Consider the following 14,208-nt stretch of genomic DNA (forward strand, 5'->3'; position numbering starts at 1 on the left):
GGAGTTTTAAGGTTTCAAGTCTCTAATCCATTTTGAGTTAATTTTTGTGTATGGTGTAAGATAATGGTCCGGTTTCATTCTTTTGCACGTGGCTGTCCAGTTTTCCCAACACTATTTATTGAAGAGACTATCTTTTCCCCATTGTATATTCTTCTGCCCTAGCAAACGAATCAGACCCAAGGAGGGGCTAATGGGAACCTCTGATTTGTAGGCAGTCAGAAGCATGAATGACACCCTGGACTTGCGATTGGCATCTGAAGTGTAGGACAGTCTTGTGCGACTGAGCCCTTAATGTATGGAGTCCAGTGCTTTCTCCAGGTAGATAGTGTCAGAATTGAGTTGAATTGTAGGACACCCAGCTGGTGTCAGAGAATTGCCTGGTGGTGGGGGAAAACTCTCACACAGTGGAATTGGGTGCAGAATCTTACCTTGACAGGAACATCCAGGGGTAAATGTTGTCTGGTCATGTAGAAGCTGAAGTCTACAGCTTAGGACAGAAGTGTGGGCTGGAGAGTTAGATTTTATTATCACAGGTGATAGTTCATCTGAGGAGAGCAAAGAGACTGAGGTGATCAGAAAACCAGTTTTAAAAGTTTGGTTCATCCAGGAAATAGTGAAAGATTCAGAGCCTCCGGTTCATGGCGATAAAAAGAGAATATTGAAGTCTGGAAAAGCAGGTTGGAAGCAGATTATTAATAATAGCTGGCATTGATTGATCTCTAATAATGTGTCAGGCCCTGTGCTAAGCATTACTGTGAATTATCTCATTTACTCTCCACAACCCGAAGATGGAGGAACTGTTGTCTCCATTTTACAGAGGAAGCTTCATGAGGCGAAATTACATGCCCAAAGTCTTGCAATCTAATGAGTATTTATAGTCCATATTTTATCCCCAGAAACCTGGCCCTAGGTCCCACTCTTAACCATTACTCCATACTCCATTCAGTTATGAAGGGTCTTTTTACCAAACTCCGGAGTTTGGATTTTGTCCTGCAGGCAACAGGTTTCCTACAACAAGCAATGTTTTGCTTTGTTTTTTAACTTTTTGAATCAGTAATATGTTCACACAACTCAAAATTTAAAAAAAATATTAAAAAGACTACAGTGAAAAGTTTGCCTCCCATCCATCTGTTCCTTCTCCTTCCTCAGTGGTAATCTCTATTAGTAATTTCTTTATGTCCTTTTTGTTTGAAATATGACTATATGTTTTCATTTAACTCTACCATTTTATGCAATATAGGTGACACTGTACATAGTTCTGCATCTTACTCTTTTTTTTTTAATTTTTTTTTAAAGATTTTATTTTTTCCTTTTTCTCCCCAAAGCCCCCCGGTACATAGTTGTGTATTCTTCGTTGTGGGTTCCTCTAGTTGTGGCATGTGGGACGCTCCCTCAGCATGGTCTGACGAGCAGTGCCATGTCCGCGCCCAGGATTCGAACCACCGAAACACTGGGCCGCCTGCAGCGGAGCGCGCGAACGTAACCACTCGGCCACGGGGCCAGCCCCTGCATCTTACTCTTTTTACTTAATCTATCCTGGAAATCTTTTTATCATCTCATATAAATAGCTTCTTCATTCTTTTGTTGCTGCAAAGTGTTCCATTGTATGGATCTACCATAATTCATTTAACCAGTCCCTTATTGGACGTATAAGTTCTGATATTTTGTTTTTACAAGCAGTGTTTTCCAGGATTACCATGTACGTATGTTACTTCATAACATGAGCAAATACATCCAGAAGTGGAAGTGCTGGGTCAAAGGTCACATGCATTTTTACATAGATGTTTAAGCAGTTTACATTCCCAGTAGTGGTGTAGGAGAATGCCTCTTTCCCCTAGACTCACAATGTGTTATCAAACTTTGTTTTCTATTTCACATATACATCTTTTTCTTTGTTAAGAGCCATTTGTATTTTCCTTTATCTGTCTTTCCATATCCTTTGCTCATTTTCAGCTATGTCATTGGTCTAACCAATTAAAAGGAGCTCATACATAGGGAGGAGATAGCCCTTTGTGATATGAGATGTAAATATTTTTCCCAAATCTTTAATTTCTTTTGATTTTGTTTATGGTATTTTTTTGCCCTATAGAAATTTTTGTTTGACTTTAATGTAATAGATCTGTCTTTTCTGATAGCTTTTCTGATTTTGAATTGTAGTTAGCCTTGCTCACACCAAGGTTATGGGAGAATTCTGCCTTATTTGTCTTTTTTAGTACTTTTATAGTTTTTTCACATTTAAGTTTTTGATATTGTTGGAATTTATCCTGGTATGTGGAATGAAGTGTGGCTACAATTTTTTTTTTTTTCCCAGGTGGCTATCAGTTGTCCCAATAGCATTTATTAAAGAGTTTGTCTTTTTTCCACTGTAATAAATTTCCATTTGTGTGTTCTTCAATTTCTGGACTTTATGTTCTGCTCCACTGGACGTTATGTCTGTTCATGAACTGGTCTACAATGTTTTAATTATCGAGGTATTATAGTATATTTTGATATCTGGTAAGACTAGTCCCCTCTCTTTGCTCTTATTTTAAGAGTTTTCTGGCAGTTCTTATTTATTTTTCCTTATGACTTTTAAAGTTGTCATATCTAGTTACCCTCTAAAAGATCTGTTGGTATTTATGATGGGATCAAGTTAAATTTATAAGTTTATATTTTTATAATTATTAACATTATAAATGTGGTATATCTTTCAATTAGTTCAAATCTTTTTAAGGAAGAAGAGAAAAGTTTGTAAGGTAAATGAGAGGGATATAATCAGCTTTGTGGATAGGTGTGTAGTAGATGAGTTTTTAGTTAGTGTGTACTGTGCCAGAGGTTGGAAATACTAAAAAGTGTGAGTGCTGTTTGTCTCTTCCAGGACGTGTGTGCATAAGAACGTAAACAGTCATTAATAGTAGTATGTGATTTTTTTTTAGGTGTAGGGAAAGTAGGTCATTTAATGATTATATTTCATAGAGGTGGAGGGCAAAGGAAACATTCCTTTTTAGATTTTTTTAAGTTTTTATTTTGAAATAATTTTAGATTTACATATAAGTTGCAGAACTGGTCCACGGAGTCCCCCAGACTCCTCAATTGTTAACACTTCTGAACCATTTGAGAATAGGTTGGAGACATGAATACTCATTACATCGTTTAGGGCTCCCCTGAGACTTGAGTGAGTATTTCCCAACTCCTTCACAACCACATTCAGCCGTCAAAATCAAGAGATTAACCTTGATCCAATATCACCATCTAATCCATAGACCCTATTCAGATTTTGCCACTTGTCCCTGTAATGTCCTTTGTAAATCCAGGATTTGGTCTAGGATCATATGTTGCATTCAGGTGTCATGTCCTTTTAGCCTTCATCAGTCTGGAACAATTCCTCACTCTCTTTGTTTTTCATGACCTTGACATTTTGTAAGAATGCTGACCAGTTACTTCATAGACTGTCTCTTAATTTGGGTTTGTCTAATGTTTCCTCATGATTTAAAAGTTTTGGCGGGAGTACCAGAGAAGTACTATTGTGCTCTTCTCAGTACATCATATCAGGAGGCACGTGATGTAGATTAGTTGCTATGACCCATTACTGGTGATGTTAACTTTTATCACTTGATTAAGATGGTAGGTGTCTGCAAGGTTTCCCTAGTATAAAGTTAATAAGTATTTTATACTTATTAATAAGTAATTACTGAGTACTTTGTAGGGAGATGCTCCAGAACTATGTAAATATTCTGTCTCCCTCAAACTTTTGCCCATCAGTTTTAGCATTCATTGATAATTCTTGCCTGAATCAATTACCATGATAGTTGCCAAATCATTATTTGCTAATTCTATCATTCTTTCTGGACTTACTGGTTGCCATTATTTTAAAGGGTAGAACTTCCCCCACCCGGCCCCCCATTTATTTATTTGTTTATTAATATCACTGTGAACTCTCAGACTCTTAATTTACCCAGTGTTACAGTTTATTACTGTTATTTATTTTGATGCTCAAACTGTCCCAGATTTGGCCAGAGGAACCCCTACAGATTGTCCCTTGTGTCATTTGGAGTGTTCCCATCATTCCCTGAGTACTTCTTACAACTGCCATAGCAATATGACCCAGGCTCATCTTGTACTTTCCCTGCCCCAGCCCTAGCATCAGCTCTTTCTCCAAGGAGCCTTGGTTCCTTTTAATGTAGTGTTAAAATGATATTTAGAAACTACTATGTGAGTGCTAGGAATGCTCAGGTCATTGTTTCCAGGTTCTCTTGAATGACAGAGGTAGGAAATGTATATATATATTCATACACATGTATACGTATATATGCACACATGCACACACAAACATCTGTGTCTTTTTCTATATCCATGGGTGTGTTAAAACCATCAATTTAAACCAATAGCTCCAATTCTTATTCAGCACCACAGGGTTTATTCTGGCCTTCTCCCTTTCTATATGTTAATCTCCCTTCTCCATCTGTGAGAAACCTTGTTCCCATTATTCTCAGCTTATTGACTTATTTGCTCAACACCACATCCCTGTCATCCCCACGTGTAACCAAACTCCTGGCCCACAGCTTGGCCCTGTCTCCCTCCTCTGGGTACTCTGGCCAAAATCTCAGCCCTGACAAAGAAGAGGACATTGCTTTCCTTTACTTAAAATGAGTTCAGAAAGATACTTGTGACAGTAGTTGACGCCTGGGAGAGAGATTGGGTATAGGGGACACAGGGGAAGGGAGACTGACTTTATTGTATGTACCCTTTAGTGTCTTTTGAATTTTTTTATACCAGGTGCTTTTATTACCTATGCAGAAAATAAATATTTTAACTGTAAGTTAAGGATCTTTGTTTTCACAGTATCTTACTTAGCTGCTCTCTTCTACGTCATTTGGGGAGAGTTTGGAATCTTCCTTTTTTCCTTAAGTGTATTTGGCTCCTTTCTTTTAGGAAATAATACTTGTTTCTATGGGAAGTGTTATTACTGCCGAGAAACAGAGCCAGCCTGTGCTGATGGAGACACAATGGAGGGATCTGTCACACTTTGGCTTCCAGATGTGTGGCCTCTGCAGAAACATCGACACCCATGGGGCAGGACTTACCGAGAGGGCAAGTTGGCCAGGTAAATGCTCCTGTGAGCCACTACTTAATTATCTCCTGTGCCTGGTTGGGTACCAACCCTGTATAGAAGCCATAGGTTCTGTCCTATACTAAAAAGGACTGGCAGGGCAAGGGCAAACCTGCTAGGCAGAGACTCTCTCTTCTCTGTGTTTTAGACAATGCCAGGTACAGGGCTGGCACTCAGTAAATAACCCTGGTGATGCTGCTTGCCTCTAGGTGGGAGTATGATGAGAGCTACTGTGATGCTGTGAAGAAAACATCCCCTTATGACTCTGGCCCACGCCTCTTGGATATCATTGACACAGCTGTCTTTGATTACCTGATTGGCAATGCTGACCGCCATCACTATGAGAGTTTCCAAGACGATGAAGGCGCTAGTATGCTCATCCTTCTTGATAATGCCAAAAGGTAGGACCAGCAGGAATATCCTTATAGTTATGGGTTTCTGTGTATACAAGAAAGATGTTTTCTTGGGTATCCTGGAAAACATTCAGAACACAATTGACAGGAGTCATCCTTCCCGTTTCTTCTCGGGGTCTTCATTGTTGGCACCATCCTTCCATCTTTTTCAGGATTTTACTCCCTCCACCTGCTGGGATCTGAGGACTTTTAAAAATGGGAAAGTGGGTTTTTTTCCATGGAGTCAAAGACTCTGATTTTCTTCGCAGACAACTGTAAACCAAGGTCTTTGATTTATTGTTACTTACATCATTCTTTTTTGATTATGATGTTTTAGAATCTTGAGAGTACATATTTAATAGAACATGAAATTTAATTACTGTTAAATTATTCTATCCAAAGGTTCACTCAGCTTAAAAAATTAATTTATTTGCTGAGATGTTTTACTATTTCTATGGCAGTCTAGACCCAGACTTTTTGCTATCGTGAGAAGAGCAGTTACTTGGGGATTATATATAAGGACAAGCTACTTTTATCTTGAATAAGACAATTTTATTAATTTTGAAAAAGTGGAATGTCCTTATTTTTTAGGTCTGAGCTATTTGAAGAGCACATGTAATTCTTGTTTACACTCCATATTCTCCATGGTGCCCAGTTCAGTACCACCCTTTTAGTTACACTTCATAAGTGTTTACTAAATAGAATACTTCCTTGGAGCCCAGAATTGTCCAGGCTGTAGGTCACTACTGTTAACGTTGGTTGCTGAGAATAAACTGAAACGTGTATCCTCAGCAAAGAATGCATGGGCAGCATTTGCTAATGATGCCACCATCTTATGCTGAGCACCAGGTTCCTCATGCTCCATGAAAGGTGATATTAACTACAGAAAGTGAGAGGCCAGCAAACAGTGCCTTTCCCTCTCCCCCTCCCACAGCAAAGCAGGTAGTGGCCAGTGCTATATACATTCAGGAAAATCTTTATCCTTACTTGTAAAACTAATCTTTTTTTTTTCTTTAAAGATCATGTGTACTGTGGGAATACACATGGAAATAGTTGCCTTTGCCATTTATTATTTGAGGGCCTGCACTGTGCTAAGGGCTACCAGACCCTCCAGCTGTTAAGGTGAGCTTCCAGGAAAAGAGTGGAAGGTTGACAGTTTTTCCAGAATTAGTTCTCCTTTTCTAACTCTGAATTCCTGCTGAGATCATTTTTACATCTGCTTTGAATCACTGTTTTCTCAGCCTCTGTGAGCAGTTTTTCCAGTTTGAATCTGTTCATATACTGAAATGTAGGGAAGAAGATAATCCAAATCTTTTCTGATTGGTAATTTTGGAGTAGAACAAGTCTAACTTCTTTTTATAAGTAATGACCATCTGCTTGTTTGCAAGAACCTAATACGAATAGCCTTTATTTCTCTACCCACCCTTAAAATCTTTTCAAGTTTAGGGGTCTTCAGGGGTCTCGCTTTGGTCTGTGCACTCCACACTGTGTTACCATGGTTATGCTTCAGCACCTTGGAACATCATGGCAGGAGAAAGGATCCTTGTAAATGAGTATATTTGTCGTTTGATGCTGCAGTATGGGCTGTTAGGAATCCTGTGTCTAATTGGTCATGCCCTGTTTATTTTTAATTTAAATGATTTGAGCTGTGGAAGCATGAAGTTATCTAGGATCACATTTGGGTTTCTTATGGAATTTACTCTTGCTTTGATGCTAAGAAGGGAACTGGTGCTTCCACCTAATTCACTAAGTTTTGATTTAATTTTCAGCTTTGGGAACCCCTCGCTGGATGAGAGAAGCATTCTTGCCCCTCTCTATCAGTGTTGCATGTAAGTTACACACATGAAACACATGTGCCTGCATTGCTTTCCTTTCTAGGATCAGGTAGCAGTATGTCAGTTTTCTTGGCCTTAAAACTTGTTAATCCCTGAGCAGCGCTTTTCCAACCCAGAACCCCTGGAGATCCTGAGATGGAGGATCAGGGAAAGGTGGAGGCAGGTAACCCAAAGCTCAGAATTCATTTCAAGTTATGTATGAATAGAAATTTTCAGTCTATTGAATAATGTATATCCGTGTTTGTTTTACTATCAGAATATAGTCCTTTCCTCCCAAAAAATCTAGTACAATCGTTGTCCCTGGTTGCTGTGCTATGTTTACCTTATGGTTTCAAGTCCTCTCACTCACCCCCACAGACCACCTGTGGTTTGCCTATCTCAATTTGCCATTGTGTAAACCAAAAGTAACTTTTCCCATAGGTATTTAGTAATTAATTTCTTTTTAAAGTCTATATTAGAGAACAAAGAAATTAAAAAGTAAATCATGAAAATGAGAGAAAGACTGGGCTCTCAGGAGCCCCTTTCAGCTCAGCGTTGCTGGTAGAATTGTAAAGCAGGAGCAGTGAGGATCAGCTGGGATCCACCTTGCTTGGCTAACACAGAAATGCAAGTCCAGGAGCACAATGATTTTTCTTTTATTTCTTTTTTTAATAGCAACAATACTCTGCAGAAAGTGTTTACCCACGCAGCCCTTAATTGTCTTCATTAATATTGAGAAGCAATGATACATCCAGTTAACAACTGTATCTTTGAAGGAAGATGTTTTTGTGTTAACGGTCAGTGTTATCAGTCTGGTCCAGTCAGGAAATAGAAAAGACGTAGTGGGTTAAACAGGAAAGTCTAGTATAAAGAATTGTTGAACTGATACAAGAGTGACTATAGAAGAAAACTCGGGCTGAGGGAGAGTCCCCAAGGAAAGACAAACTTGGAAGCAAACCCCTTCCCCAAGGCTGGGGTTTGGACGTTAGTGGAAAAGGTGTAGTTTGGCCCACTGGATAAAGTTTGCTGGTTTGCAGGTGCTGAGTAAGCAGGAAGCAGCCCTCCAGATTGCAGGGGGATACAGGCAGTCAGCGGGTGGTGTCGTGGCATCCAGAGGGAGGGATGACTCAGTAGAAACCACTGGGCTGCAGGCAAGGCATGTTTGTGGGCCTACAGAGGGAATCAGGGTGCCAGCCTCAGCAGGCGGCCCTTGAGGCTCTGCTTTCCATGTCAAGAGGGCCTCAGGAAGGTTATCAGCGCCCAGGCTGAGGCTGCAGGATCACCGAGGGCCTGCCCTTCTTGGAATGTGGCCAGGGCAGAGCTCCGTTTGATGACCTCTCCCCGCCAGGCACACACTACTGACCCACTGTGCAGGAGCCAGAAGCATCTGGAGAGCCCTGCCTTCTGCAGTCTCTCTCGAGCGCCCTCTACTGAGAAAGCTTAAGAGAAGAGATGCTTAAGGAATTCTGTCCGTTATAGCATGGCATATATGAAGAGTGAATTTGGAGCTGAGAGGCAGTCAGGTGACACCTTAGTTACACAGGGGAGCTCTGATGCTCTGGGCATTTGTAGTGTAGTTCAGAATGGCAAAATCACACTGCCTCTGTCCTTGTTTGTCCCTTCCATGTTTTATCCAAAGATTGATCTTCCTTAGTGTTTAAATAGTTGCAGAACAGACTGCCTCCTGCACAGTCTGACTTTTCTGCATACCTAGTTAATTCCCACATTACCCACAGGGAGGTAAGTACTTCTCCTCTGAGGTAAACAAAAGATCCTCTTTAGTTGGTGAAATGATTAAGGAAAATAGAGGTCCTTAAAATAAACTTTTCCTATTTATAATATTATTAATATTAGAAATTTTCTTTTTTAAAGATTGGCTCTGAGCTAACATCTGTTGCCACTCTTCTTTTTTTTCTTCTTCTTCTCCCCAAAGCCCCCCAGCACATAGTTGAATTCTAGTTGTAGGTCCTTCGGGTTGTGCTATGTGGGACACTGCCTCAGCATGGCCTGATGAGCGGCGCCATGTCCATGCCCAGGATCCGAACCGGCAAAACCCTGGGCCACTGTAATGGAGCACTCGAACTTAACCGTTCAGCCACAGGGCCGGCCCCAGAAATTTTTTTTTAATTCAGAAACTTAAAAAGAAGGAAATTAAAATTACCCATTAAGATGTAAGGATAACTCCCATTAACACTGTAGTGACTTCATTCTAATCTTGTGTGTGTATTTGTATGTGTGTTTGTGTGTGTGTGTACATAGACACACATTTTCTTTCTCCACAAATTTGGAGTAAAACATTTTTTCCCTCCAACTTTTTCCCCCAACCCAATATTATAACATGGGCATTTTCCCATAGCACTATATTTTCTTAACTGTCTTTGATGGCTGCATGGTATTCCCTTGAATGGATGAGCCATAATTTATTTAACTATTTCCCGATTGTTGGACATTTAGGTTGTTTCACATTTCTCCTGCTATAAATAGCACTGCAGTGAACATGTATAAATCTTTGTATCTCTGAATAATTACCCCCCCCAAAATATATTAAAATGTGGTAATGTGACTTACTCATAATGTAGAGGTACTTCTAAAACAGAAATGATATCTTTTAATTGAGATATTTTACATGATTATTTCTTTACTTTTATCCGCCGAGCAGACTTTAAACTCCATTTGATGGTGAGAGGTTTTATGTAATTTGTCCTAAAACTTTCTTTCAGCATTCGAGTTTCTACCTGGAACAGACTGAACTACCTAAAGAATGGTGTGCTGAAGTCTGCCTTAAAATCTGCCATGGCCCATGACCCCATCTCCCCAGTGCTCTCCGATCCTCACCTGGGCGCTATGGACCAGCGGCTCCTGAGTATTCTAGCCACCGTGAAGCAGTGCACTGACCAGTTTGGGATGGACACTGTGCTGGTGGAAGACAGGATGCCTCTCTCCCACTTGTAATTCTCAACACAAAATAAGTGAAACTTCTTTTTACAAAGATAGAGAAACAGCACAATCAACTCCAAATGATATGAGATGAATTGGAAATGGCCAGCAGCAAGTTCTGGTGATAGGGGACAGGGTGGCATTGGATTTCTTTGGTGTTTTCTGTAGTAGAAACTAAAGCAAAGACTACAAGTTTCAGACCACGGAAATGTTCCTGCTGAATCACCTTCTTACTTCTCGGCATTTGCCCCATTCCAGCAGTGGGTATCCTAGTGGGTCAGTCTTAATTCTCATGCCAAAGGACACATAGAGGGATGACACTTGGATAGGTCAACGCTGGGATTGGTTCTGGAGTGTGTATTTTGAGTTTATCCTTATAGTCCTTTCTCCACACTAGTGGATTTTCTGAAAACACTTTGCAGTCTCTTGAGTCCTATTTTACTAGGACTAGTCAAATTGGGAATTTTACTGCCTCCCACGGAGTGGCAGCAAGTAAAACCTGGCATTCTGTTGAGCCAAAATAGCATGCTCTGCTGGAGAGGTTTTGTTTTTAAGATAGAATTAGAGGGAAGGACAAAAGCAGGAAAGATGTTTGGGCTTTTAAGCCTTTAGGTAGTAATGCTTTTGATGATTCTTAGAGGAGGGAAGAAGAGAGACACCCACTTCATAGAACCAGAATCGGGGAGATGACTGAATTAATGAAAAACAGGTTCTCCTGTGTTTAAGTTCTAAAGATGTCTAAGAGCAAACATGACTTGTACCTAAGTAAAATCTGCATTCTCACAGTTGTGTCCAAATTAACCAAAAAATTGTCTCTAGAGAGCACATTGTTATGACCCAATTCTCTTATGGAGACATTTTTTTCCTTTTACCCAAAGCAGGCAAATCCTTTCCAAATTAACAAAGCAAACTGAACTAATACCTTGAGTAAGAGTTAGGTTCCCTGTGAACTCTGCCATCCTGATTTCTTTTCTGAAATGAATTTCCAGCTCTGCCTTTAAGGCATTTGGTCGCTGAAACTGCTGTTCCCAAGAAATTGGCAATGGTGTTTGTGCCTTTCTTGTGAGAAAAGCCAGCTCACTCCTGCAGGTGATGGTGGACGTCCTGCTGGTGGCTGGACCTCTCCTGTGACTTGGGCCATGTGGAAGACTGGAAGCAAAGATTTTAAACTTCTGAGCCTTAAAATTAAGGAGGTTACCAGGAAGAGCCTTACGATTTTGATTTATGTCAAACCGTAATTTCCTCATTTAATCTTGTTTGGAGTTCTGAACCCATGATGTCGTATTGTTCTTCATCTGTTAGCATTCTCAAATTTCAGGTTGCTAAAACACAGGCTTAGTTCTGTGTTCTGGCAAAGCGATTTTGACATGTAAGCAGTTGCAGTAAAATATAGGGCCAGAGGACAGGCCTGGTGTGCTCGCTCCCTGTGCACTCAGAGTTGTGTGCTGCTCTCCTGCATCTTGTCTGGGTGCTCTTCCAGTTTTGTACTTATGTCAAGCAGAGACTAATATTTAAACAGTGTGGTTGAACAAATTTAATGCCAGCCATTGGAGACCAGTTTTAGGGAACCACCCTTTCAAAAACAGTTTAGAATTTATGCCCCAATTTCCTCATATTGAAAAATAACTTAGTAACCTGTAAACTACTTTAAAATAGCATAAAATTAGGATACTTTTGTACTTCATGTGTGCATTTTGAGATGTACACAAGAATGGGCTGAGTTATAAAAAATGGTATTGAATTTAAGAAGACAGATAATTAGCACAAAACACTGAAATAGTGTTAACAAAAGGAGGCATTGATTCCAATTTTAAGAACACTTACTGTGTGCATCCAGGGAAACTCACAGTTGAGCTTGAGAATACCTTGGGGAGTGCTCACCCCAAAGCATCAGAGGACTGGCTGGAGGGAGACGGTGGGAAGGGTGCCAGCACTGCTCTCCTTGGTAACTGTTAGTTGAACTGAGTTATGGATTAGTGTTCTTTCAAACCCATGATACGTTTAGTATGTCACAGTGAAATGAATAAAAACCGTTCTCAAACTGGGAACTTTATTCGTAATGTTGAAGGCAGAATATTCTGCTAAGGAAAACAGCAGGAGGGAAAGCTTTGAAAATCTCTCATCCTTTTTTCAAAAATTGCAGAAAATATATAATTTCATTCTCTTTCCCTACTATTTTAAAATTTATGATCTTAAAACATATTCAGATCTGTAGTGGTTAAAGTTAGAATTATGTTAACAGAATGGTGTGACATGACACTTAGAATATAAATTTATGTTCTAAATCAGGAGTCAATTAAGCTGGAAAAGTATGTTTAGGGGAATCTTGGAAAAACACAAACATAAGCTTATAGCCCTAAAATTCACAAACACTAAATTCTGTTTGAAAAAAAGAGGTAGATATCTTTTTTTAGAGCTTTGTAACAATGTCCTCTTTGTGGTTTATTCATTAGAGTCTAGCACTATTATAATCAAACAGGTCATTGGAAAGGTTTTTGGTCAGCTGTAAGTTGGGTGTGCCTCGCTAACATTTAAAAGTAGACATGGATACAGTTTAATATGAAACTAAGAAAATCAGAGCTGACTGCCATTTCCTGCCCACCTTCTTCCACTTCTTATATGTGTTTATTCCAGAGTGGGGAAATATGGGTACAGAGGTTTCATCCTAAAATTGTTCTTTAATATGAGTCTATATTGTGGGTTTGGGCCTAAATAATTTTCTGTGCAGAACAAATAATGGACAGTATCTGATTTGCTCAGAGTACTGTTCGATAATATATTAATAAGGCATTTATGCCTGTTTGCACTCAGGATTAATATGTCAAATTAAATTTAAGGAGGAAATGGGCAATTCAGGTACATCCATTGCATATTCTTTTGGGAAAGATGAATCCTATATATGGCAGTTTTTCAATGTCACCTGAAGGCAATGTGTTCTCCCAAAGAGATCCGTCTTTTCTGGTTAAAAAAAAAAAAAGGCTTTTGACCTTCCCTTTTCATCTATCATATGCCTTCAACCTCCCTTCTCGACGGTCCCTATGTTTTTGTTTGACCAGTAAATGACCACAGCTCAATGATGGCGAAACAGCATCTGTCAGTCAGCTGTCTTGTATGAGTCATCTTGTGAGCTTGAGCTTCAGGAAGCATGAGTAAAGCTATATGTATGTATATAGTCATATATGTATTCTGACAAGAAAGAAAGTATTTATTTTGACACAGGGAAACACTGATTTATGTTGAAGAACCTGAAGCTAGTAAAAGGTTCTCTTCTCAGTCTCTGAGAGTGGACCCTCAATGATGTAAGACATTTGGCAGACACCTAGCCGCTCTGGTGTGCCCGCGCTGGCTGGGCGCACAAGGGGGGCAGGTGGACCCGACTTTGTGAGACTGTTGTACGGGAGAAGGCCAGATTCTCTCCCTGAGAGTCTTCACTTCTGGGTTGAAAAGGTAGGGGCTGGGTACTATACTGCCACAGGTGTTTAAGGAGCTAAGGTGTTAGAAATACCAAATGTTGGGGGGACCGGGAATAACCTACTGGGAAGCTGATTTATTTGCTTTTAAGAGGTGTAGGAACCACTACCCTCTGTCTTGATCTGCCAAGGATTTCCTCTCAGAGCTGTTGCACAAATAGAGGTTGTGCTTGGTAAGACACCAAATGAGACAAGATATGCACCTAAATTTCTAATGTGTTCTCTGGGTTTCAATTCTGAAAAACAAGAAAATGAATAAAGATTTTAATAAGTATTGATGTATCACCTTTTCCTCTTACTTGTTTTTTCTCCCGTTTTCAGGATCCTTCCATCATTTTCTATTCCAGTTTCCTATCTGTTTTGTTAGGGGACGGAGATGCTTGCATCTCCTGCACCGACTTAACCTTCCACAGGGACTGTTCGCAGAGTCTGAGGGATGAGGCCTCACATTCCCTCCCTAGTCTTCAGCAGGCCCGTCCTAGCTTGTGACTGTACCAGAATTTCCA

At 40.0% G+C, this 14,208-nt stretch overlaps 1 protein-coding gene across 8 annotated transcripts in view; it reads left to right on the plus strand.

The window, feature by feature from the left end:
* The window catches only part of FAM20B (FAM20B glycosaminoglycan xylosylkinase), a 45,441-nt gene extending 31,465 nt beyond the window's left edge, over window positions 1–13,976 (plus strand). For all 8 annotated transcript variants that reach the window (XM_070267788.1, XM_023640625.2, XM_070267790.1 and 5 more), the window contains 4 exons: window positions 4,912–5,083; window positions 5,299–5,490; window positions 7,251–7,310; window positions 10,016–13,976. In XM_070267788.1, the coding sequence (XP_070123889.1) occupies window positions 4,912–5,083; window positions 5,299–5,490; window positions 7,251–7,310; window positions 10,016–10,247 (656 nt within the window). In that variant the 3' untranslated portion in view covers window positions 10,248–13,976. The remainder of the gene's footprint in view (window positions 1–4,911; window positions 5,084–5,298; window positions 5,491–7,250; window positions 7,311–10,015) is intronic.
* Window positions 13,977–14,208: the final 232 nt, after the last annotated feature.

This window comes from Equus caballus, chromosome 5 (genome assembly GCF_041296265.1).
Source record: "Equus caballus isolate H_3958 breed thoroughbred chromosome 5, TB-T2T, whole genome shotgun sequence".
Classification (NCBI taxonomy): domain Eukaryota; kingdom Metazoa; phylum Chordata; class Mammalia; order Perissodactyla; family Equidae; genus Equus; species Equus caballus.